We start from the raw sequence: 27,555 nt of genomic DNA, 5'->3' as shown, positions 1-27,555 counted from the left end.
CCTCTTCACTCATGCACCCATCACTCACCTGAACACTGGACATCTCGACCCCTCCAAGCCCTTCATCCCGACGGCCCGCCTCGCTAACTTGGCGTGTTTTGGAGCCATCGGGAATCCCACACTTCAGCAATAAAAATAGGGATTAGGCAAAAAACTGCCTGTTAACTACCTGTTAACTACAAGCAGTTAATTGGCACTAATCCCCTTCCTGCCTCGGGGAGGCGGGTCCCAGCACAGGTCGGGTACCCGCCTCCTTTGAAACTGGCATGGAGGCGGGTTGGGGGCGGGATGGGGTCGGGACCCCCGATTTTGGGATTTTAACCCCCTACACGCCTCCAATCCCGCCTCCACGGCCCGATGAAAATCCTGCCCTAAGTATCATATCCTGCATTAAACTACATTGCAGGTGCTGAAAGAGTTTGTGTGAATCCAAAAGCAACACAAAGGAAAGTAATGAACACAGTTGAGAAATAGCCCAGAACGGTCAAAAAAGGAAAACCTAGAAAGTTGCAGTGGAGAAAGACTGAGGACAGACTATAACTATTCACACATACAGCTGAAAATGGCACTCAGTCAACTCTCAACATTCTCACAAACCCTCTGGAGATGATCTTAGCTGACTACCTTACAATCAGTGAGCTATACTCAGAGCTAAAAAGTGTGGTGTTGCCCAACATGCACAACATAAAAAGTATTCACTCACTCAACACCTATTTATCTTGCAGAGATGGCGGAGGGGGTTATTTTGGTGAAAGGGTGAAAACAGGCACTAAATGGGTCTTCTTCTTCTTAGGCAGTCCCTCGGAACCGAGGATGACTTGCTTCCACACTAAAAATGAGTTCTCAGGTGACTGATGAGTCCAATGCGGGACCTACAGTCTCTGTCACAGGTGGGGCAGACGGTGGTTGAAGGGGGCGGGTGGGTGGGGTGCTTGGGTTGACGTGTGCTCCTTTCGCTGCTTGCGCTTGGCTTCCGCTTGCTCCCGGCGAAGAGGCTCGAGATATTTGGCGCCTTCCCGGATGCTTCTCCTCCACTTTGTGCGGTCTTGGGCCAGAGGTTCTCAGGTGTCAGTGGGGATGTTGCACTTTTTCAAGGAGGCTTTGAGGGTGTCCTTGAAGCATTTCCTCTGCCCACCTGGGGCTCTCTTGCCGTGCCGGAGCTCCGAGTAGAGCGCTTGTTTTGGGAGTCTCGTATCGGGCATGCGGATAATGTGACCCGTCCATCGGAGCTGATCGAGCGTGGTCAAAGCTTCGATGCTGGGAATGTTGGCCTGAGTGAGAACACCGACGTTGGTGCGCCTATCCTGCCAATGGATTTGCAGGATCTTGCGGAGGCAGCGTTGGTGGTACCGCTCCAGTGCTTTGAGGTGCCTGCTGTACATGGTCCATGTCTAAATGGGTGAAGTGCTAATAAGACACACCTATTTAAAAAACCTGGTTTTAGCATGAAATTCTAGGCCTAATTGCCGATTACCATAGTTTGAACTTGCCTGGAGGTACTAAAACAGACACCTGCAGGTTCAACATCATGCGCTGATTAGACGCAATTTCGTGGAGCAGTATATGTGGGCTCCACACACCCACTCCCACTGAAGATGTGAAGTGGGCTGGCTGGCACACAGTGATAGGTTTCAGGATGGCTCAGGCACTGAGTGAGAGCAACAAGTGAACAGTAAAAGGTGATACACCTTTAAGTAGCGCGCAAAATTCTCTGCAATGAATTGTTTACTCCCAATCAGCTGGTCACTGTTAGGAGAGAGCGTTAGATCAAGCGCTGTCCACCAAAATGCCATACAGCCTCCTTAACTCTTTTACCAAGATGGCGTCTTGCGTTAAATGCGAACTAAATGCGTTTCAGCTCAAAGGCCCCATCTTGGCCATCTCGGAGGCTCGTTAGCACCTAAAGGAGGAAAAATTGGGAGCGCCCCGAAAAAGTTAGCGCCCTCCCGCGGCCGATTTTCCCAGGTAGCGCCCCGAGAGGGAGGAGGGGAGCTACTGGAAGCGCCCTGCGTCCCTCTTGAGGCACTGCGAGCCAATATCGCAGTGCTACGTGGTGCTGCGGCACGTCGTGCCGTGGTACATAGGGTCTGATGAAAGGGAGGAACTGAAAGAAATCAGTATTTGTAGGGAAATGGTGTTTGGGAAATTGACGGGATTGAAGGCCGATAAATCCCCAGGGCCTGATAATCTACATCCTAGGGTACTTAAGGAAGTGGCCCTAGAAATAGTAGATGCATTGCTGGTCATCTTCCAAAATTCGATAGACTCTGGAACAGTACCCATGGATTAGCGGGTAGCTAATGTTACCCCACTGTTCAAAAAAGGTGGCAGAGAGAAAACGGGGAATTATAGACCGGTAAGCCTGACATCAGTAGTGGGGAAAATGCTAGAGTCCATTATAAAAGATGTAATAGCAGAGCACTTGGAAAACAGTGACAGGATCGGACAAAGCCAACATGGATTTACAAAAGGTAAATCATGCTTGACTAATCTACTGGAATTTTTTGAGGATGTAACTGGTAAAATAGGTAAGGGAGAACCAGTGGATGTGGTGTATTTGGACTTTCAGAAGGCTTTCGATAAGGTCCCGCATAAGAGATTAGCGTGTTAAGTTAAGGCACATGGGATTGGGGGCAAGGTATTGACTTGGATCGAGAACTGGTTGACAGACAGAAAGGATTGGACAGACTAGATGCAGGAAGGATGTTCCCGATGGCGGGGGAGTCCAGAACCAGGGGTCACAGTCTAAGGATAAGGGGTAAGCCATTTAGGACAGAGATGAGGAGGAATTTCTTCACCCAGAGAGTGGTGAACCTGTGGAATTCTCTACCACAGAAGGCAGTAGAGGCCAATTCATTAAATATATTCAAGAAGGAGTTAGATATATTTCTTAAGGCTAAAGGGATCAAGGGATATGGGGAGAAAGCAGGGACAGGGTACTGAATTTGGATGATCAGCCATGATCTCACTGAATGGCGGAGCAGGCTTGAGGGGCCGAATGGCCTACTCCTGCTCCTGTCTTCTACGTTTCTATGTACTGCAGGCCTTCCTCCCCTTATTAAGGGGGAGGGGCCTGGCGCAGTGCGTCCTGGGGCTCAGCTGGGCCACCAGGGATCGGGAGTGCCGGCAAATGAGCCCGGCACTCAAGAGGAGCGCCGGGCTCACGGAGAGCAGCCGGCACCCTGTGGGGGGGGCTTCACGGGGGCCAGAGACAGCAATGGGTACAGGTGCTGGCAGGGGGCCAGCAACAAAAATGGCCGCTTGCCATCACCCCTTTAAGTAGTGCCGCCCCGGCCGCAGGTAGTCCCCACCCGATCCCGGTGGACATAGCGTCCGGTGGTAAGTCGGGGGGCGCCACCCAATATGACAGCCAAGGCACGAGCGGGGCGCTGCGCACGGCGATGATGTCATCGCCAGCGGTGCAGCGCCGCCGCTAACCGCCCGCTGAATTTCGCGCTAGAGGGTGCTAACAGGAGGCACAAATCAACCGAATTTAGCCCCCAAAGTATCTGGGGAAAATCGACGTCTGAGGGTCTAGAATGATTAACAACACTGGAGACGATCAACAGGTGATGTGAGAGGAACATCCATAATAGTATTAGACATGGGCTCTGGCTAGATGGGCTGAATGGCCCTTTATTTTTCTCTGGATTTTCTTAAGTTCTTATTACAATTAAAGGAACAGAATACTAACAGAAGGAAGAAATCAAGTGGTCAAATGCCCCACTTCCTTCCAAGACCCTTTCATGGAGTTCACTGGCTGGGGAGGTTGTAGATGACATGAGTGATACAAAAGCGGGAGGAGGAGAGATATATTGCCAACTTTCACCATACAAATGTGTTCCAGCAGTTGTGGAATCCTACAGTAATACAGTAACAAGGACCAAGTTTACAAAAGCCTGATCCCGGTACGGAGCTTTGCCCATTGGGATGGATATCAGTGGAGCAGTAACCTGCTGTACTCTCTCAGGATGACAGCACTCCCATTCTTACCACTGCTACTCTGTCAGTGCCCTTGCTGCTGTCTGTCATCCAGCCAGCCCAGACTGCTGCCGCACATGCCTATGTGGTAAAGTTTACAGCCGGGCCTTCCATGTCCACAGCTGGTCGAGGTTGTCATGCAAGGCCATCTGTAGGCTCCTCCACTGAAAGTCAGCAGCCTTCCACCAGCCCTGCTGGGGGAGCACTGCGTAGGAGCACACGAAAGACAGACACTCAGGGGATGCACGCGGGTGAATTGTTGATTGCATTTGGATAAATTTATGATTTTAGTTTGGAATGTGTGTTTTGTGGTGACTCTCATTTCAGCTTTGTGCCCAGGAGGACGCAGTGAAGATCTGTGACAGAGGGCTGGTATGATGGGGAAGTGGTGAGCAACGGAGATCTGGAGTTACATTCACTGGAATTGGAGTCGAATGAAGCGTTCACGTGCAGCTAGTCCAGAATGGGGATTTGCTGCCTGCCTCCTCCCTCCCTCCTCTTCCTCCTCCTCCTCCTTCTCTCCCTCAATCCTCGGTGGCAAGGCTGTGCCCTCATGATGGCCAAGTTGTGGAGCGTGCAGCAGACCACCACGAAATGGGAAACCCGCTTCAGTGAGTACTGGAGGGCTCCTCCCAAGCGGTCAAGGCAGCGGCACCATTGCTTGAGCACCTGGATGGAGGAGTGGTGGGCAGGAGTGGTGGGGTTGTGGAGGGGAGTCATTAGCCAGGTGCAGAGCAGATAGCCCTTGTCTCCGAGCGGCCACCCTCGGGTTTGACGTGGTGGCTGGAAGATTGCTGGCACAGAATGAAGGCATCATGATGAAAGCAATCACCAGCATGATGTGCTGGACGTGGTCGCACAACAACTGCACATTAAGTGGGTGATGGTCTTTGTGGTTCCGGAACGTCTCAGGATTGGTATATGATGCCCGCAAAGACACGTGCGTGCAGTCGATGGTGGCCTGCACCATGGGGAACTCTGCTATCCTGGCAAAGCCACCTGCGCACTCATCCTGCTTCTCTCTGTTCAGGGAGAAGACAATGAAGTCCCTTCTCCTGGAGTAGAGAGCCTTTGTGACCTCCCGGATGCAGCGATGGACAGCAAACTGGGAGATGTAAGCGATGTCTCCTGCTGCAGACTGGAAGAATCCACTGGTGAAGAAACTGAGGCTCACAATGACCTTGAGAGCCACTGGGAGAGCCGTGTTCACCCTGCTCTGAGGCTGCAGGTCTGGTTGCAGGAGCTGGTAGAGTTCTGTGACCGCCTCCTTGGTGAAGCAGAGCCTCCTGATACACTGCTGCTGGCTTAAGTGGAGGTAGGAGATGTGTTCTCGGAAGACCCTCGGTGGGTAAGGCCTCCTGTTAAGAGCCCTACTGGCCCTCCTCCTCCTCCCTCTGCGAGCATCTTCTCCTCTTCTTCGCTGTCTCTGCTCCCTCACCCGAAGATACTCAAGCATGAGGGGGACTACAAGTAGAGTCCCCATGACTGGGAGCAAGTGTTGTGAGCAGAAGCCTTTAAATAAGAATCAAGGCGTTCCCAACTTGCAGCAACGCCATCTGTGACCTCAAAACAAGTTTAGAAAGCTGCAAGTGTTGCAGAAACTTAGACAGAGCCAATAAAACTGAGAAACCATGTCAGCTGCAAGTGTTGTTGATGATCCCTTTAGATAGCGCCGGTGGGGGCTCCAAACCACAGCTGAACGCTTGGTCCACTGGTCGTGATTAAGATTGGAGCGGCGATGTCGAAAATGGCAGATCGTGCATCAAATGAGCGTTGCACACTCATTGACGACACAATCTACCTCATTTCCATTTCTCTAGCAAGTGTTGGCAACGGCAGCACTGCCGACCTGCTGAAAATGGCGGCCGCCGCCGGACCCGCCGCAAGCGGGCGGAAGCGAGTCAGCCACCATTTTTTCATCAACGGCCGGCGGGAAACCCCTGAACTTCTCGTCCTTACTCTTCTCAGTTCACCCACTTCAGTGAACTGAGGCCCAGTTTTGGGGCTGACTCGAGTCTCGCCAGTCAGGCGCAGGGATTGTACCCTGCACGGCTCCCCACCCACCCTGTGCACAACCCACCCACCCCCCCACCCACCCTGTGCATGGCCCCCCACCCACACCCCCCCCACACCCACCCTGTGCATGGCCCCCCACCCACCCTGTGCACGGCCCCCCACCTATCCTGTGCACGGCCCCCCACCCACCCACACTGTGCACGTGCCCAAAAAAATGAGTGCACCCAAATTTCTAGGTGATACCGTTTGCTTTGTGGGAATGTTTGGATAAAGGAAACATCGATCTTTCAGCTGGGAAATATTCGGTCCTATAAAGGGCTTTTATTTTTTCCAGTTCGTCAGTGTTGAATAAAATGGTACGGTGTAGCCACAAACTACAATTACTTGTGGCCAAAAGCGGAATGTTTGAAGAGAGGGGCCCAGGCTCCACCGTCCCTCTGACTGAGGTGTAATTCCAGCAGTTTGAAGAGTGTGAAGTGGCACCGAGCACATTGGAGGTGAATGTATTTACCACCCACGCACCCACCCACATCTGGGCAGGTGTAGCTTCCTCCAACCGGACCGGCCACCCCGAAACCAGCGGGGAGATCTTTCCCACCTCCGTTTTCCCCAGATCTGCCAAGCAATCAGTGGTAAGTGGGTGTAGCTGGGGCCGGGGGGGGGGGGTGGTGCGGAGAGGCGGGAGGCCTAGGCCAGGCAGTCTTCATATCTTGACGTGTTTCAACAAGGCAGCTTGGGTCTGATCCAGAAGCACAAAGAGCCCCCAGTTTGTACCGTTCTGTGTTTCTTACCTCCAGTCATCCTTGGAAAGATTGAACAGGATGTTCATCTCCTCATCCTCCTGTAGCAGACGGTAAGCTGCACTGACATGATGACTCTCCAGTACTGATCGGTCATTGTAAAGAATTGCTGTATCAGACCTTCCAATTAAAGAGAAAAGTGTGTATTAGTTGGCACCATTTAAAATGAGACATGGTTACTCAATGGTTTAATGCAGTAGGAAAAGGAATTGTGTTCTGATATTTTGAACACCAAAGTAGCATTTTGTATTTACATTTTTAAATTCATTTTCAACCCAAATTGTTCAACATCGGAAGCATACGAATTTTTATACAATGTAAAGTGATCGCTTTATGTTCTTTCTGTGGTCTTTATTCCAGTAAAGAGGTCAAGGCAAATTTACTTGGCATTTATTTTATGCAGCTTACTGTATAGTATTCTATGTACCAAGGTCTTTGCTTGTAGATGATGGTATTATAATATTAGTAGTAACATGAAAGGGACTATGGCTGTTCAGCAATTGTTGACCACAGGGGAAGCTAGTCCCAAGAAATGGAGCAGCCTAATCTACAAAGCAACGGGTTGGTGATTATACTGTGCCAATGTGGGCTGATAGAACTAATGCCAGTCAACAAGTTGGAAGTTAGTGATTGACATAAGAAAATTACTAGGCACTTGGTCTGAGTAATCAACTGTTTCACAACATGGAGGTCTAGTTGTGTCTTTCACTAGTTCCTGTTAAAGAATGTCCTGAGCAAGCTGGGCCCATGCCTGAGTATTTATACTCTCCCTGGACAGCACCGCCAGCAGGCCACCCAGTATTATTTCATAAGTCATTTCCACATGAATGACAAGATTCATGTCAGTGACCATACTGACTAGTTGGAAAGCAAGTCTGACAAGGTAAACCAGTCGATAATAGAACAGGGTGGAGGTTATATGGTCACCAGGGTGGAGGCCAATGGTCAGCAGCCATACTGATCAGCTAGGGGTGAAAAGAGAGTAGCGTGGGTCTACAGGACAGCAGATTAGTAATCGCATTGGCCCACTTTTGGATCAGAGGAGGGAGAGGGCTGTTTCTACAACAGAGCAGGTTTGTGACAATACTGACCAGTCATTAGTAATACTGATTTGGTCACTTGTAAGATTGATTGGTCACTGGTAATACTGATCAGTTATTGGTAAGATTGATTGGTCACTGGTAATACTGACCAGTCATTGATAAGATTGATTGGTCAATGGCAATACTAACCAGTTATTGATAAGATTGATTGGTCACTGGTAATAATGACCAGTTATTAATAAGATTGATTGGTCACTGGTAATACTGACCAGTTATTGGTAAGATTGATTGGTCACTGGTAATACTGACCAGTTATTGGTAAGATTGATTGGTCACTGGTAATACTGACCAGTTATTAATAAGATTGATTGGTCACTGGTAATACTGACCAGTTATTGGTAAGGTTGATTGGTCACTGGTAATACTGACCAGTTATTGGTAAGATTGATTGGTCACTGGTAATACTGACCAGTTATTGGTAAGATTGATTGGTCACTGGTAATACTGACCAGTTATTAATAAGATTGATTGGTCACTGGTAATACTGACCAGTTATTGGTAAGATTGATTGGTCACTGGTAATACTGACCAGTTATTGGTAAGATTGATTGGTCACTGGTAATACTGACCAGTTATTAATAAGATTGATTGGTCACTGGTAATACTGACCAGTTATTGGTAAGATTAATTGGTCACTGGTAATACTGACCAGTTATTAATAAGATTGATTGGTCACTGGTAATACTGACCAGTTATTGGTAAGATTGATTGGTCACTGGTAATACTGACCAGTTATTGGTAAGATTAATTGGTCACTGGTAATACTGACCAGTTATTGGTAAGATTGATTGGTCACTGGTAATACTGACCAGTTATTAATAAGATTGATTGGTCACTGGTAATACTGACCAGTTATTGGTAAGATTAATTGGTCACTGGTAATACTGACCAGTTATTAATAAGATTGATTGGTCACTGGTAATACTGACCAGTTATTGGTAAGATTAATTGGTCACTGGTAATACTGACCAGTTATTGGTAAGATTAATTGGTCACTGGTAATACTGACCAGTTATTGGTAAGATTAATTGGTCACTGGTAATACTGACCAGTTATTGGTAAGATTAATTGGTCACTGGTAATACTGACCAGTTATTGGTAAGGTTGATTGGTCACTGGTAATACTGACCAGTTATTGGTAAGATTAATTGGTCACTGGTAATACTGACCAGTTATTGGTAAGATTAATTGGTCACTGGTAATACTGACCAGTTATTGGTAAGATTAATTGGTCACTGGTAATACTGACCAGTTATTGGTAAGATTGATTGGTCACTGGTAATACTGACCAGTTATTAATAAGATTGATTGGTCACTGGTAATACTGACCAGTTATTAATAAGATTGATTGGTCACTGGTAATACTGACCAGTTATTGGTAAGGTTGATTGGTCACTGGTAATACTGACCAGTTATTGGTAAGATTAATTGGTCACTGGTAATACTGACCAGTTATTAATAAGATTGATTGGTCACTGGTAATACTGACCAGTTATTGGTAAGATTAATTGGTCACTGGTAATACTGACCAGTTATTGGTAAGATTGATTGGTCACTGGTAATACTGACCAGTTATTGGTAAGATTAATTGGTCACTGGTAATACTGACCAGTTATTGGTAAGGTTGATTGGTCACTGGTAATACTGACCAGTTATTGGTAAGATTAATTGGTCACTGGTAATACTGACCAGTTATTGGTAAGATTAATTGGTCACTGGTAATACTGACCAGTTATTGGTAAGATTAATTGGTCACTGGTAATACTGACCAGTTATTGGTAAGATTAATTGGTCACTGGTAATACTGACCAGTTATTGGTAAGATTAATTGGTCACTGGTAATACTGACCAGTTATTGGTAAGATTAATTGGTCACTGGTAATACTGACCAGTTATTGGTAAGATTGATTGGTCACTGGTAATACTGACCAGTTATTGGTAAGATTAATTGGTCACTGGTAATACTGACCAGTTATTGGTAAGATTGATTGGTCACTGGTAATACTGACCAGTTATTGGTGAGATTGATTGGTCCTTCATAATACTGGCCAGTCACTGGTAATTCTAGCCAACCATCTCCTACCATGCTTTCATGGTAAATACTTAGTGGATCCAAAACATACATGTTTATTAGTTTAAAACAAGTCTCACTCTGAAGATAGCTTGGAATCCTGGCTTCTACAAGACTGGACTGCAGAAACACATTAATTTGTCTACTTTTTAAAAGAAAAGGTTCATTTCCCACATGGGCTTGATGATTTGTTCTTCCCCAGTCGCAGGCCAGCAGTGATAGAGTTAAGTAATTACCATAGTTGCAGTGTAGAGCCTGCTGGCAGGATATTTAAATTTTAAGTGTATGGCTGTGGGAAGAAAACGTTAACAGTGACGACAGTAAATTATCTGTCATTACCACTTTACGCCGTGTGAGATATTTTGGTACTTCAGGGAGACAATGCCACACGGGAGAATAGAAGGGGCTGCGATTAAAACAAAAACGTTCACAGTCCCAGCACTGGAACCACACTGCATACCATTAGAGATCTCATCTAGAATTATTATTTACACCTAACTGTTAATCACTCAGCTGGTGGGTGAGGGGGAAATGGAACCCGGTTCACAGAATCAGCCCCACAGTGTTACAGCTCGACCTCTACGGAAGCTCCACGCAAGGCCGAAGCTTGACCAAATGATTCCTGAAGGATAAACGGATTATAGGAGGACATTTTATTTCTTCTCAGGATGTGGGCGATACTGGGAAACAGGCAGTTTATTGCATAAAATAACAACAGAAGATGCTGGAAACACTCCATCCGTGGAGAGAGAAATAGAGTCAACGTTTTGGGTCGAAACCCTTCGTCAGGACTGAGAAAAAAAGGCAGGAAATGAAACAGATTAAAAGGCAGTTTGGGGGCTGGGAAATGGGGGAGGGGATGAAAGAAGAGACATTGAGAGATATTCAAGGTTAGACGAGATGGTAATAGGACAGGTAAAGAAACAGACAATGGCGGACTCCCACTCGCTCCATTGAAGATGCTGGAAATGCCAGCAGAAGCTAGCTAGCTTTGGGGAGGGTGGGATTTGCCTGGTTCCCTTCCAGGTGAAACAGCAATTTACTTGTACTTCTTGCAATCTAGTATACTGCATTCGCTGCTCACGATGCGGTCTCCTCTACATTGGGGAGACCAAACGCAGATTGGGTGACCGCTTTGCGGAACACCTCCGTTCAGTCCGTAAGGGTGACCCCGAGCTTCCGGTCGCCTGTCACTTTAATTCTCTGCTCCACTCCCACTTGGACCTCGGTCCTTGGCCTCTTACATTGTTCCACGGAAGCTCAGCGTAAGCTCGAGGAACAGCACCTCATCTTTCGATTAGGCACTTTACAGTCTTCTGGACTCAACATCGAGTTCAACAATTTCAGATCATAACCTCTGCCCCAATTTTTTCACATGGCAGTTGTTGATGATTCTGCCATTCCCATTTACACCTCTTCTAGGCTCATCTTTTGTTTCTTAACTTGTCCCATTACCATCTCCTTTTCTTTGCACCATCATCCCTTTTGTCTCTTAATCTCTCCTGCCTTCCATCCTATCACAGACCTTCCCTTTTGTTCTTTCCTCCCCTCCCCCCTCTCCCTGCCCCTACACTTGCTTAAAAACCTGTTACATCTCTAATTTTTTCCAGTTCTGACGAAGGGTCATCGACCTGAAACGTTAACTCTGTTTCTCTCTCCACAGATGCTGCCTGACCTGCTGAGTATTTCCAGTATTTTCTGTTTTTATTTCAGGTTTCCAGCATCTGCAGTATTTTGCTTTTGTATGTGTGTATCTATATGTGTGCATGTGTGTCTATATGTATACATGTGTGTGTCTATATGTGTGTGCACACGTGTGTCTGTGTATATATGTGTGTGTACATGTGTGTCTGTGTATACATGTGTCTGTGTATACATGTGTGTACGTGTGTGTGTCTATGTGTGCATGTGTGTCTATATGTGTGCATGTGTGTCTATATGTACACGTGTGTGTCTATATGTGTGTGTCTACAAGTGTGTGTCTGTGTATACATGTATGTGTCTATATGTGTGCATGTGTGTCTGTGTGCATGTGTGTCTATACATATGCATATGTGCATCTGTATTTGTGTGCCTATATGTATTTGTGTCTGTCTCTATATACACATGTGTGTGTCTATATGTGTGCATGTGTGTCTATATGTGTGTGTCTACAAGTGTGTGTCTATATGTGTGCATATGCTTGTGTGCATCTCTGAGAGAGCTCCTTTTTCCTTTGCATCTATACCTCATGATTCTCCACCTTCAGGATAGAATAAAGGGAGGGAACTGCGAAAAAATGAAAGAGGGTTATTGTGGGTAAATGAGAATTATTACGTAGTGTGAGCTTTTCAATGCACAGCCTCACAACATGATGAGGCCTAAAATGAGTGAGTAAGTTACCAGCAATATGAATTCAGTGGGGGCCTCTCGATATTGACTGAGTGGGGGGATTTGCTAAAGCAACAAACTGTTTCTACAGAGAGAGTAAGTCATTAGCCTAGATGTTACCTGGTCTGAATGTGGAAATTGTTTGTAGTTCCCGTGTGCTCATAATCATGAATAGCAGCTGCAAATATGATGGCAAAGATTTCCAGTTCTGTCATCCAGTGCTACAAAGGAAAGCAGATGGAAAAAGGATAATGTGCTGTTCTCATATGGATTCAGTCAGAAGGCCCCCCTGCTGATTCGGAGCACAAGCCAATAATGCACAGCGCACTTTAATACCACTTCCCTGCTGCAGCACTAATAACAAAGTTAGTGGCACACATTACAGCCTGTGGAGCTGTATTTTAAACATTTTTACACTGGGAAGAAATGGATTCATACATTTTCACAGAAATCTAAAACTACAGTAAACTCTTGTTTAAACGGCACTTAATCATCCAGAGTTCTCTAATAACCAGCAAAATTGATACTCAGAAAACAACACCTCAATAACCGGAAATGTTGCCGAGTCCGAGTCTTAGTTTCTGTTTGCTTCAGAATATTGAGAGTGGCAGCTACTTTAGAATTGAATGTGTTTCCCAGAGACTCAATGGATGAGTTCATTGTTCAGTATGTTACTGTGCCATATAGACTAGGGAAGTCCCAGGGCCTATTGCCGATTTGATGTGAAATTGATATCAAGGACAGTCAGATTATGTACAGCACGGATTGCGTGTTAACCACCCGATGGATTCCTGACTGTCAGGTGATAGGTCGGAAATCTTCAGTTGTATAGGGATAGTGGTTAGCACTGTTGCCTCACAGCGCCAGGGACCCGAGTTCAAATCTGGCCTCGGGTGACTGTCTGTGTGGAGTTTGCACATTCTCCCCGTGTTTGCGTGGGTTTCCTCCGGGTGCTCCGGTTTCCTCCCACAGTCCAAAGATGTGCGGGTTAGGTTGATTTGGGTATGATAAATTGACCCTTAGTGTTAGGGGATTAAATACATGGGGTTACGGGGATAGGGTGGGATATGTGTCGGTGCAGGCTCGATGGGCCGAAATGGCCTCTATCTGCACTGTGGGGATTCTGTGTGTTCTGTGTGTGAATATATAGTTGGCAGGGAATAATAAATACTTCATAGGTAAGCATGCAGGTGCAGCAGGCGGTTAAGAAGGCAAATGGTATGTTGGCCTTCGTAGCGAGAGGGTTTGAGTACAGGAACAAGGATGTCTTGTTGCAGTTGTACAGGGCCTTGGTGAGACCACATCTTGAGTATTGTGTGCAGTTTTGTTCGCCTTATCTGAGGAAGGATGTTCTTGCCATGGAGGGAGTGCAGCGAAGATTCACCAGGCTGATACCTGGGATGGCAGGAATGACGTATGAGGAGAGATTGGGTCGATTGGGCTTGTGCTCGCTAGAGTTTAGAAGAATGAGAGGGGATCTCATTGAAACTTATAAAATTCTAACAGGACTAGACAGACTAGATGCAGGAAGGATGTTCCCGATGGTCGGGGAGTCCAGAACCAGGGGTCACAGTCTAAGGATAAGGGGTAAGCCATTTAGGACAGAGATGAGGAGGAATTTCTTCACCCAGAGAGTGGTGAACCTGTGGAATTCTCTACCACAGAAGGCAGTAGAGGCCAATTCATTAAATATATCCAAGAAGGAGTTGGATATATTTCTTAAGGCTAAAGGGATCAAGGGATATGGGGAGCAAGCAGGGACCGGGTACTGAATTTGGATGATCAGCCATGATCGCATTGAATAGCGGAGCAGGTTTGAGGGGCCGAATGGCCTACTCCTGCTCCTATCTTCTATGTTTCTATAGGGACTTACCCAGAAGGAAAAGGTGACCGGCTGTTGGTGAGTTAGGTAGAGATTGAAATGTGAGTGCGGATAAGCTATATAGAAGGCACTGGTGTGGATAAGTTACTTGGAGGGCAATGTACACTTGCCAGTGAAATCAGAAAATTGATGTCCAGATACGGATTATACCAGATAAAAGTTGGTCATGTTATGTAAATAGCATTCAAATCTTATTTTATTTTTGTTTGTTAAAAATAGCCTCGGTAGATATACCTCTCCGTTATCCAGAATTTTCAATCAACCGGCACCATCCCCGTCCCGTCGGTGCCGGATACGAAAGAGTTTACTGTATTTGCATTTATGCAGTAAATATCTGTAACTAGGGATGTGCAGAGCTCAGTGAAATATGTGCCAATAAACGATATAAACTGCGAATCATCAGGTGTAGTGGATGACATAAAGAAAAGAAAAACCCGCATTTATATAGCGCCTTTCATGACCACCGGACGTCCCAAAAGCTTTACAGCCAATGAAGCACTTTTTTGAAGTGTAGTCACTGTTGTAATGTAGGAAACGCGGCAGCCAATTTGCCCACAGCAAGCTCCCACAAACAGCAATGTGATAATCACCAAATAATCTGTTTGTAGTGATGTTGATTGAGGGATAAATATTGGCCAGGACACCGGGGATAACGCCCCTGTTCTTCTTCGAAATAGTGCCATGGGATCTTTTATGTCCACCTGAGAGGGCAGATGGGGCCTCGGTTTAACGTCTCATCTGAAAGACGGCACCTCCGACAGTGCAGCACTCCCTCAGCACTGCGCTGGAGTGTTAGCCTAGATTTTTTGTGCTCAAGTCTCTGGAGTGGGACTGTGAACCCACTGACCTTCTGACTCAGAGGTGAGGGTGCTGCCCACTGAGCCACAGCGGACATTAGGTGGAGTTTCACAAGGCTCTGCTGCCGGGGCAGAGGCTCGCTGGTAGTGAGTGGTGCTCAGAGAATCGAGCTATGTTTTATACCACTATCTGCGGCTTGCACGCCTGTGGAATGAACACCATGTACATCAACATCGCACACTACACAGGCACTGGTTTAGACAGAGGAATGATTTGTGTATTAAAAGGAAAGTTGGGCATCATTTGTTCCTTGTCCCCAAAATTAATCAAATAAAGCTCTAGAATGTCCTCTATCCTTTCCCACATTTCCTTGATCTAACCCTGGTCAACTGGTCTCCATAGATGACGTTTCCTTTGTTTTGGCAGCACAGGAAGCGAAAAATATTACATTTTTGAAGGGCAGCGTGAATTGCATTTGCTCCGAGTTTGTTCCACAAATCTGCTACCATGTGGGATTTTCTCTTGTTTTAGTCAAAAACAAAAGTTCTTTTGCCCTCAAGTTCTTCACTGACAATTCAGAATAATTTTTCCAAATGAATGCTCTCAGCCTGTAGTCTCACCAGCCAGACATACTTATTAAGATGGTCAAATAGGCTGCAACATCATCGAGACACATCAGCATGTTATAACACCAGGGTCATGTTCCCCCGTATTTACTGTAAATTTCTCTTTGTAGCTCGAATACCCTCCATCCAGTGCCGAACACAAACGCTGGAGATGTTCATACCCAGTTGATTGCTTTGTTGATATAGGCAATTTCTGGACTCGGAAACAAAGAACTAGAAGATTTTGCATAAAAATGTGAGGAGGTTTGATTGAAAAGTGTTGTGTCGCGTTTGGGGATGAGACGTGCCGGGGGATCAATCTCTGACGGGTGGGAGAGCATGACGAACCGTGCTGAAGACCCCCAAAATGCTAACACCAATGTTGTCATTTCAACGCTGAACAACATGTCTATACACAGGGCTCTTAATTGAGGCGTTCAGGCAAAAATCGCCGTAAGTTTTCATATCGGTACTGTTATTAATTCACACAAAGTGTTCTCCATACAGAATATTCTGCACTGTAACCCAGCAAACCTGTAAATTTAACTGATCTGCACATTAACACCTGTCTTCACTGATGCAATAAAGTGACATTTCTGAAAGGAAAAGCGATGAAGTTATTAGATTTTATTGTGCTTCCAAGCATTCAGATTTCCAGCAAACCTGGGTAAAAGATGTTTACAGTAAACAGTTAATTATACAAAAGGAATGGAGTGATGGGTCGCACGCAAACATATCGCATTGGGTGACTTCCTGTAATTCTTTGCTTTCTTTATGTACACAGCGTGTTTGTACTTGTTTTTATTGAGGAGTTAACGCGTTTGATGTAGTCTACATGGATTTGAGCAAGGCTTTTGACAAGGTCCCACATGGCAGACTGGTCAGAAAAGTAAAAGCCCCTGAGATCCAAGGGAAAGTGGCAAGATGGATTCAAAAGGAAGCAAAGGGTAAAGGTCGACGGGTGTTTTTGTGACTGGAAGGTTGTTTCCAGTGGGGTTCCGCAGGGCTCAGTACTGGGTCCTTTGCTTTTTGTGGTATATATCAATGATCTAGACTTCACTGTAGGGGGCATGATTAAGAAGTTTGCAGATGATACAAAAATTGGCCGTGTGGTTGCGAGTGAGGAAGAAAGCTGTAGACTGCAGGAAGATATCAATGGACTGGTCAGGTGGGCAGAAAAGTGGCAAAATGGAATTCAACCCGGAGGAGTGTAAGGTAATGCATTTGGGGAGGGCTAACAAGGCAAGGGAATACACAGTAAATGGTAGGTTACTGAGAAGTGTAGAGAAACAGAGGGATCTTGGAGTGCATGTCCACAGATCCCTGAAGATAGCAGGACAGGTAGATAAGGTGGTTAAGAAGGCATACGGGATACTTTCTTTTATTAGCCGAGGCATAGAATATAAAAGCAGGGAGGTTATGCTTGAACTGTATAAAACACTAGTTAGGCCACAGCTAGAGTACAGCGTACAGTTCTGGTCACCACATTACAGGAAAGATGTGATTGCACTAGAGAGGGTGCAGAGGAGATTTACGAGGATGTTGCCAGGGCTGGAGAATTTTAGCTATGAGCAAAGATTGGATAGGCTGGGGTTGTTTTCTTTGGAACTGAGGAGGCTGAGGGGAGACCTTATTGAGGTGTATAAAATTATGAGGGGCCTCGATAGAGTGGATAGGAAGGACCAATTTCCATTAGCAGAGAGGTCAATAACCAGGGGGCATAGATTTAAAGTAATTAGTAGAAGGATTAGAGGGGAGTTGAGGAGAACTTTTTTCACCCAGAGGGTGGTGGGGGTCTGGAACTCACTGCCTGAAAGGGTGGTAGCGGCAGAAATTCTCATCGCATTTAAAAAGTACTTGGATCTGCACTTGAAGTGTCATAACCTACAGGGCTACGGACCAAGAGCTGGACAATGGGATTAGGCTGGAGAGCTCTTTTTCGGCCGGCACGGACACGATGGGCCGGGTGGCCTCCTTCTGTGCCATTAATTTCTAGGATTCTCTGATTCTATGATCACTGTAACAGCAGTTCAATAAGTTATTCAGAAAATACAGGAAATGCACATCGGGCCAGTCAGTACTTGTAAAGGGAAAAGATGGATTATGATGTTTCGGGTTTATAACATTTCATTCGATCTTTCTTCTTCCTCTTTGCAGATGCTGACTGACCTGCTGTATATTTCCAGCATTTTATTTTACATTTCCAGAATTTGCAATTTTACAATGAACAGAAAGTAATACAATGGCCCATAATTTCCGATCGGAGGCTTCCTGCGTGCGGAGGCCTCCTATCGGGAAAAAACCTACGAACGTACCTGAGGGCTCCCGAGGCCCGGACACTTCCGATCCTGGGCCTCTCCACAGTCGAAGTGCGCAGGGCCCACGTATCCCAGGGGCGCAGGTGGTTCGCAGCATCCCTGGGATCACGTGGGCCATGGGGAGCCAATAGGAGAAGGGAATCTCCCTTCATACTTTTGACAAATAAACCCGTCAAATATATGAATGGCGATCACCCCCAACAACACTGCAAAACACTCAATAAATAAAAAAAAAACCATCACGTTTTTAAAATGAGTTGAAATTACAATAAATTAAATATTTTAAACAAAAATTAATTTATTGAAAAAAATAAAGTTTTTTACGGGGCTAAAAATAAACTTACCTTTATTAAAAGTATTTTAAAATTATAAATGAGTGACATTTGTTTTACTTTTTTAAACTCTTATGCTGGTAAAAGCTGGCCTTACGCAGGCCATTACCAGGCGTTAGATTTCTAAGTGTTTTCAGCGGGCGGAGGTTGTGTAGAAAGCGGAACTCTCCCCCCGCAGAGGCCCTTCTCCAGGGCAGGCGGAGAATCTGTCAAGAGTATTCTTCACAGATCGGAAATGCCGGTTTTCAGCGCGTGCACTTCACAAACCTGAAACCGGCATTTCCGATGTCCCTACGGGTGTTTACACGGCTCGTACCCACCCGTAGGCATCGGAATATACGGGCAATTATCTGTAAAGCATTTCGGGACATCCTGAGGATGTGATGAGGTGCTGTATAAATGCAAGTTCTTTATGAAGAAAATATACTCAAGAATCAAGCACTATCAAGAAATATATGAACGATTAGCAAAGCCGGGTAACGATCTGATTGCATTGAAATGAAAAATGGTGTGCACTAGCCACTCACAAAGTGCTTGCTCTTTTAAAGTCACATACAATTTTGTAAAGGTCATACTTTACAGTAAAAAAAAAACCCTGTAAAATCAGCATTGCTTTCAGTTAATTGAGTTCAGTTACAACAGGGAAAGCCTTCCTGCCCATTTGTTATGAACCTTTTTACAGGGGAAAAACAAATCCTCACTGAGGCAGCGTGACGCAGCTGGGTAATCTGTCGGTGTGTGTGCTCATCTTCATGTGACTATTTCAGCAATATACAATCAGTAATTGTCAGAATGATAGGTGACGGCATCCTATGTGCTCAGTATCAGCAAGTACAGCAAGATACTGATGGCTAACATCAGAGATGTCATTCAAACATTACACAGAAACTGTGAGGGCCTGAAAGGGAAGCATTCAAAGAGACGAAGGACATTTTAGGAATTAGGATGTTAAACAAATATCAGTCTCAATAGCTCTATTTATTATTATTTTTTTAAAAATCTGTCTTCAATCAAAAAGTACAGGTGTAAATGCAAGTAGGAGACATGTCCCGAATTCGCAAGATCCCAGCCTACCAGAAATGCATCCCAGGTCTGCATAATGTCTTGTACAACATCTCTGAGGGAACATAGACGAGGTAGATTTTCCTATTGTGCAACTGGCCACTTGGAAGAAAATCGAACAGGGACGGACCACATGGCCACAACTGAACTCGTCTGATTATCTATCCATTTAAATGAATAGATGGAAAGTCGAGCAACCTCTGTTATGGGTGTGCAGTTCTCCCCTCCCAATTTCCTCAAGGTGATTATTTAACACCCAAGTAGGAAAGAGGAAACCTGCCCCATATAGTTCATCTGTGTTTTTATATATTTTTTATAAGATCATAAGACAGAATAGATGCCTTACCTCATCTATCCAGAATAAAAGATCTACCTTCCCTCAATCATATAATCTAACTAGCTTTCAAATGAGCTTTTCTCCTCCACTGCCCGAGCTGATGACCATTCCAAATGTTTATTACTCATTGTGTGAAAAGCTCTCCCTGACATTGGTTCTAAATCTCTCTTTCACCAGTTCAATGCCCCTTGTTCCAGTATCCTGACAAACCTTGAGTTACTGCTCCACTTTAACCTTACCTGTGTCGTTTAATATCTTGTCTCTGTCTATGAGGCTCCCTCTCCGTCACCTCCTTTCCAAGCTAAAGAGCCCATGTTTCTCCAGCCTTTTCTCCTAATTCACTCCTTTGACACCAGGGACCAGCATCGTGGACCTTCTCTGTACCGCTCCCAGAGCTTGACTGTTTCCCTGAGATCCTGACGCCCAGAACTAAACACGGCACTCGAGGTGCAGTCTGAAGAAGACCCTGTAAAGTTTTAATGTGACATCTTCTGACTTACACTCAACTGATCTAACATAACAGAGCTTTCTGTTCACTTTAGTTATTGCTGCTCCATAGTGAGCTGACATGTTAAATACTGAATCTACTATCACCCCTTTCTGCTTCACTTTGAGATATTCTACACCATACAACGTATATTTGTTATATCCATTTTTCCTTAATGTACAGTGCTTTATACTAAATTTCATCTGATTCAATTTATTTCTAACAATAACATCAAACTAATTAACCTTACACTTACAAATCAGATACAGAACGATCAGTTTCCCATTGTTGGAGTAATGACACTTGACCATTTTAATACAATGGCCCGTAATTTCCGAGAGGAGTCTTCCTGCGTGCGGATGCCTCCTGTCGGAAAAATATCTACGCCCTTACCTGAGGGCTCCCGAGGTCCGGACACTTCCGCTCCTGGTCCTCTCCACGACAAAATGCGCAGGGCCCACGTATCCCAGGGGCGCAGGCGGTTCGCAAGCCTCCCTGGGATCACATGGGCTGGGCCAGCCAATAGGAGAAGGGAATCTCCCTTCATACTTTTGACAGATCGACCCGTCAAATATATGAATGGAGATCACCCCGAAAACACAGTAAAACATTAAATTATTTTTTTTTAAATCACGTTTTTAAAATGAGTTAAAATTGCATTAAATTAAAAATTTTAAACAAAACTTTAATTTTTTGAAAAAAAAGTTAAAGATTTTTACGGGGCTAACAATATTTTAAAAGTATTTTAAAATTCTAAATGAGTAAAAAAAATTTTTTTTGACTTTTTAAACTCTTATGCGGCATTCGATCTGTCACGAGCATTCTTCACAGATCGGAAGTGCCGGTTTTCAGCGCATACGCTTCGAATTCCTGAAACCGGCATTTCCGATGTCCCTACGGGCGAGTACATGGCCCGTACCCACCCGTAGGTTGGTCAAAGAGCTAGGTTTTAAGGAGCATCTTAAAGCAGGAGAGAGAGGTGGAGAGAGGTTTAGGGAGGGAATTCCAGAGCTTGGGGCCCAGACAACTGAAGGCACGGCCGCCAGTGATGGAGTGAAGAAAATCGGGGATGCTCAAGAAGCCAGTATTGGAGTAGCGCAGAGATTTCAGCGGGTTGTAGGGCTGGAGCGTGATTTTCTGCCTGTTTAGAATGGGATCACACTGTGCACTGTCCTCACCATTTAGTATCCAGCCCCATTTTGGTGCTTTTTTTTAAAAAAAACTACTTTTTTCATCATTGGTTTTGAAATTGTCTTTTTGTATCAGGACAGTAAAGAATACCTATGTTGAAGCAAAAATGACTGAGTAATTGTGTGTGAAATCATTGGAAAATTGACTGTAACTGAAGCATTTACTTCAGCAGAACAAGATATTTATTGTGGAGTTTTACAGAAGTGATTTTCTGAGGTACAATGGCCGGCAGTTGCAGTTGCTGAGCTATTGCCCATATGGAATAAGCAATCACCCTTCCCCATATTGCTCGCCTGGGGTGCTATGAGTAACAGAGCCATAAACCCATTTGTAAAAAACACAATGACATTTTCGTAACACATAAGGGCTGATTTCTTAATCATCTAGAGAAGAATGTCACTTGCCAGGAGCAATGGTTGGGAAGCTGGAGGACGGCAAGCCTTGATTTTCCATCCTTTCATTTAAATAGGCAGAAAATCAGAGTCTTTTTGAGCCTGTGACTCCTCAGTCAGTGCTCCCTGCTCACCATAAGTGTCGACTGGAAAATCAGCCACATAGCACACAGGGAAAGTCTTCCCCTCTGAGCTTCGAAACTCATTACTTGTTTGAGCCTTGGCAAACACAGTATCAAAACTGTGAAGGATGCATCTTGGCACTAAACAGAAGCTGTGTTTGGTTACACAATGGGCCGTATATTCCCATCCCTACGGGTGGGTACCAGCTGTGTCGCCTGTCCTGATACAGGAAACTCTTTTTTATCCGGCACCGATGGGACCAGCGTGGCGCCGGTTGATCAAAAAGTCCGGATTACAGAGAGGTATACTTACTAAGGTACGAGAGCCCCGTACACAGCCACAGATCCAGGCGTCCTGGTTACACGGCCACAGGTGCAGGAGCCCTGGTTACACGGCCACAGGTGCAGGAGCCCCGGTTACACAGCCACAGGTGCAGGAGTCCCGGTTACACGGCCACAGATCCAGGAGCCCCGGTTACACGGCCACAGGTGCAGGAGCCCCGGTTACACGGCCACAGGTGCAGGAGTCCCGGTTACACGGCCACAGATCCAGGAGCCCCGGTTACACGGCCACAGGTGCAGGAGTCCCAGTTACACGGCCACAGATCCAGGAGTCCCGGTTACACGGCCACAGGTGCAGGAGCCCTGGTTACACGGCCACAGGTGCAGGAGTCCCGGTTACATGGCCACAGATCCAGGAGTCCCAGTTACACGGCCACAGATCCAGGAGTCCCGGTTACACAGCCACAGGTGCAGGAGCCCTGGTTACACGGCCACAGGTGCAGGAGTCCCGGTTACACGGCCACAGATCCAGGAGTCCCGGTTACACGGCCACAGGAGTCCCGGTTACATGGCACTTGTGCAGGAGCCCCGGTTACACGGCCACAGATCCAGGAACCCCGGTTACACGGCCACAGATCCAGGAGTCCCGGTTACACGGCCACAGATCCAGGAGTCCCGGTTACACGGCCACAGATCCAGGAACCCCGGTTACACGGCCACAGGTGCAGGAGTCCCGGTTACACAGCCACAGGTGCAGGAACCCCGGTTACACGGCCACAGGTGCAGGAACCCCGGTTACACGGCCACAGGTGCGTGTTTATTGATGGTATCGTTCTAGGAGCCCATTTGATCATTAAATTGAAATGACGCTCCCTCACATTTTGTGCAAGAAGACGGGCAGAGGTCGGGTAAAAGGTCTACCTGCCCAATGGGAACACCCTCTGCTCGCAAACTCTATCGGTCGGGCCGAGCCTGTCAGCGGGAAGATACAGCCAGTATTCTTCCCCATCCCAACTGAAGATTTGGATTGGGTGAACTGTGTTCTAATTATAAAATGATAAAATCATAGAATGACCCAGCACAGAAGGTGGCCATTTGGCCCATCGTGCCTGTGCCGGCTCTTTGATAGACCTATCCAATTGGTCCTGCTCCCCTGCTCTTTCCCCATAGCCCTGTAAATGATTTTCCTTCAAGTATTGATCCAATTCCCTTTAGAAAGTGATTATTGAATCTGCTTCCACCGCCCATACAGGCAGTGCATTCCAGATCATAATAACTCGCTGCGCAACATTTTTTTTCCACATGTGGCCTCTGGTTCTTTTGCCAATCACCTCCAATCTGTGTCCTCTGGTTACTGACCTTTCCACCACTGGAAACAGTTTGGGCTGGATTTTATCAATGGAGGCGGGACTCCCACTTTCGGGGTTGTAGTCCCGCCTCCATCGAGTTGTGGCCAACCCACTCGATTTTCACTTGATTGACCTTGTTGAGCCCACCCAGCGGGCTCAGCAGGCCAATTAAGGGCCACCCGGCAACAGGTGACGTCACAGATTGACATTTCATCTGTCAAGAGCTTTTGACAGATGAAATATCAGCGTTTGACAGCTGTTTGAAGCTGTCAAACACTGACAATCTGTACACTAAGTTAATTCCTTCCTCTCAGGCTGATTTAGAGATCTCTCCAGAACAGAAAGCTGAGGCTGCAACTTTTGACAGCTCGCAGTGTGGTGTATGTAACCTGTTCCACCTTAAGAGAACTTAAGCCTGTTCCACCTTAAGAGATGTACTACTTTCTCTGGCTGCTGTATACGTAATACCGGTAGTGACCACCGGTATATAAGCACTGTGTAGTAATATTGTATTTAGTATAGTCCTGACCTCCAACCAGTAAAGACCTGTTGAACTTTAATCTTGTAGTCTGTGTTAGTAATTACAACTAGAACACACAGACTTAACAGTGGCGACGAGTCCGATTCTTACCCTGCGGCAGTTTATATCCACGGCGGCTTCGTCCACAGAACGGACGTCGAAGAGAGGCTTCCACCCTCATCACCCTGTTGGAAGACACGTCGCGCGGCAGACATCGAGAAACCAGAGTGCAGAAGACATCCTGAACTCGAAGCCTCCATCAGCGGCTGTCAGCTATCTTCTTTCTACCTCGGTGGTGGGTAAGCCAGGCAGCGACGCGACCAGAAAGTCGGCCGCGTTGGCTGTACAGACGGGGAGGGAAGACGGAGGAATAACGGCGGTGAGAGCGATCGCGACCGGAGATAAGTGCCGGGCCGCATTCGGGCCGAAAGGCGCAGCGCGGGGACATCGATCGCGGCTGGTGATAAGGGCTGGGCCGCATTCGGGCTAAAAAGGCGCAGCGTCTGGGGCAACTGAAGGCACGAGAGCCGCGGTGAAGCGGAGACAGCGTCGGGGGACGGGTGAAGACCGCCAAGCGCGGGAAAACCGCCATTTTGTAGGCGGAGGACGAAGACAAGAGCGGGAAGCCGCCATCTTGGATAAAAATTAAAATAAATTAAATTGCAACGATGCCTAAACATGGGAACATTAATACCTTTGATAGCGACATCGAAGATTGGAGCATGTATGTAGAATGCATACAAAATTATTGTAAAGCAAATAAAATCCCAGATGAAGAGAAAGCACTAACATTATTAAACTTAATGGGTGCGAAGACATACGGGCAATTGAAACACCTTTTATCACCAGATGAACCGGCGGATAAGACGTTCGAGGAGATTGTTACTGTCCTGAAAAATCATCTAAACCCCACGCCGCTGATGCTAGCGGAACGATTTAAATTTTACAGCAGAAGGCAGCTGAAGGATGAAAGCTATGCTGAATATTTAATGGAATTGCGTAAGCTAGCAAAGTACTGCCAGTTTGGAACGAGACTGACAAGAGGCGCTACGAGATAAATTTGTGTGTGGTTTATTAAAAGAAGATACACAAAAGCGACTGCTCGAGGAGAATGAGCTGACGCTTGAGAAAGCGGTCACTATGGCAGCAGCACACGAAGCCGCAGCGAGAGGCACGGCAGTAATGCAGCTACGGTCACCGGAACTCAGTACAAATAAATTGGGTTTGAGTACTGTAAAATGTTATTGTTGTGGAAAGACAACGCACGATCAGAACCAGTGTTGGTTTAAAAACCAAGAATGCAGAACGTGTGGCAGGCTTGGCCACATAGCTAAAGTATGCCGGTCAGGAAAGAAGACCAGCAACAAAAAGTCACCGCAAGGAAAATACATAAAGGTACACAAGGTGACAAAGAACAGTTCGACCGAACAGAAGTCAGATTCAGACACTAGCAGTAATGAACTGGGTAGCTTAAGAGTACACAACGTTGGTAAGGATGCAGATCTCCAGACAATTTGGGTCACCCTTCAGATAGCAGGAGTCCAAGTAAAGATGGAATTGGACACTGGATCGGCATTGACGGTCATGAATAAGAAAGATTACAAAAGGTTATTCCAACATATTCCCCTATGGGATACGGAGATTATATTGAAAACATACACGGGGCAAAGAGTGTACCCCATTGGAAAGATAGAGGTAAAAGTGGTCCACAAGGGCGAAGAAAGCCAAGTAATGGACTTATATGTGCTACCTGAAGGAGGTCCACTACTACTGGGATGGGAGTAGATTAGGAAAATGAATATGGACTGGCACTCCTTGAAGGCACTAATGGTAGATTCCGGGGAAACAGATGTCAAACCTAAACGATTGTCCAGAATATTGGATGATGCTAAAGAGGTGTTCCAGCAGGGACTGGGAACACTGAGAGGAATTACGGCAAACAGCAAGATTGATGAACATGCACACCCAAAAAATTTTAAAGCCAGACCGGTACCCTATGCAATAAGACCTACTGTAGAAGCGGAACTGGAAGCGCTAGAACGTTCCGGTGTACTGTCTAAGGTAGATTGGAGTGAGTGGGCTACGCCCATTGTTCCCGTTATGAAACGTCCTTCGAGCAACAAGCCAGGAGAACCAGGGAAGGTTCGCATCTGTGGAGATTTCAAAATCACCGTTAATCCGGTGCTTCACACGGTGCAGTATCCGCTTCCGCGGATTGAGGATATTTTTGCTTCGTTGTCTGGCGGGAAACACTTCACCAAGATAGACCTGGCGCAGGCGTACTTGCAGATGGAGGTTGAAGAAGAGTCACGCCAATACCTCACGATCAACACGCATCGAGGTTTGTACCGGTACAATAGGCTGGTTTTTGGAGTGGCATCGGCTCCAGCAATTTGGCAGAGGGCCATGGAGCAGGTATTACAGGGAATTCCAGGCACACAATGTTACCTGGACGATATTCTGATTACAGGTGATGGTGATGAAGAACACCTCGCAAACTTGGAACTGGTGCTCAACAGACTGAAAGAGTATGGACTTAGAGTTAATCGGCAGAAATGTGAGTTCTTCCAGAAGCGGATCTCGTACTGTGGTCATGTCATTGACCGGGAGGGGCTTCATAAGTCTCCTGACAAGATAGAGGCAGTTGTAAAGGCTCCCGCTCCGGATAATGTCTCTCAGTTGAGGTCATTTCTAGGATTGATTAACTATTACCATAAATTTCTACCAAATCTATCCACGGTACTGCACCCGCTAAACGCTCTTTTACAGAAGGGGGTACCATGGGAATGGAGTGAAAACTGTAAGAAGGCATTTCGCAAAAGCAAAGAATTGATCACCTCAGAGGAAGTGTTGGCTCACTTCAACCCGACACTGCCTATTCGGTTGGCTTGTGATGCTTCTCCATATGGTATTGGGGCAGTACTCTCACACAAGTTGCCAAATGGCACGGAAAGGCCAGTCGCGTTTGCATCCAGATCATTGACCTCCGCTGAGCGCAACTATGCGCAGATCGATAGGGAGGCTCTCAGCCTTGTATGGGGAGTGAAGAAGTTTAATCATTACCTGCAGGGCCAAAAATTCACACTTCTGACAGACCATCAGTCGTTGGTATCCATTTTTAACCCGAAGAAGGGTGTTTCAGTGATGACAGCACAGCGTCTCCAGAGATGGTCCCTTTTCCTAGGGGCACATCAATATCAAATAGAATTCAAAGGTACGAAGCAGCATGGCAATGCTGATGGGCTGTCGCGCCTGCCACTACCTGAAGAAGAAGAAACGACGAAAGTTGACCCTGTTGAGTTATTTCATTCGACCATCATCGAGTGTTTACCAGTCACCAATGCAAGTATTGAAAGAGAAACCAGGAACGACCCGACACTGTCCAGAGTCTACGAGGTGACAGTGAAAGGATGGCCAACACGTGGTGATCCTCTGTTACCGGCATTCTCGGCAAGGCGAGACCAGCTGTCCGTCTGCCATGGTACTTTGATGTACGGGACAAGACTGATTATTCCTCCCAAGTTAAGGGAAAGAGTT

General features: G+C 46.2%; 1 protein-coding gene across 1 annotated transcript in view; it reads right to left on the bottom strand.

The window, feature by feature from the left end:
- Window positions 1-27,555, bottom strand: part of LOC147115334 (dual specificity calcium/calmodulin-dependent 3',5'-cyclic nucleotide phosphodiesterase 1C-like) — a 224,312-nt gene that overhangs the window by 88,243 nt on the left and 108,514 nt on the right. The window contains exons 7-8 of the mRNA XM_085993997.1: window positions 12,462-12,562; window positions 6,789-6,917 (exon numbers count right to left, since the gene is read on the bottom strand). Of these exons, the coding sequence (XP_085850123.1) occupies window positions 6,789-6,917; window positions 12,462-12,562 (230 nt within the window). The remainder of the gene's footprint in view (window positions 1-6,788; window positions 6,918-12,461; window positions 12,563-27,555) is intronic.

The sequence above is a fragment of the Somniosus microcephalus genome, chromosome 7 (genome assembly GCF_052327205.1).
Source record: "Somniosus microcephalus isolate GS21.2 chromosome 7, FLI_Smic_1.0, whole genome shotgun sequence".
NCBI lineage: Eukaryota > Metazoa > Chordata > Chondrichthyes > Squaliformes > Somniosidae > Somniosus > Somniosus microcephalus.
The sequence above is the reverse complement of the archived record's forward strand: the minus strand, read 5'-3'. Positions and strand labels throughout refer to the sequence as shown.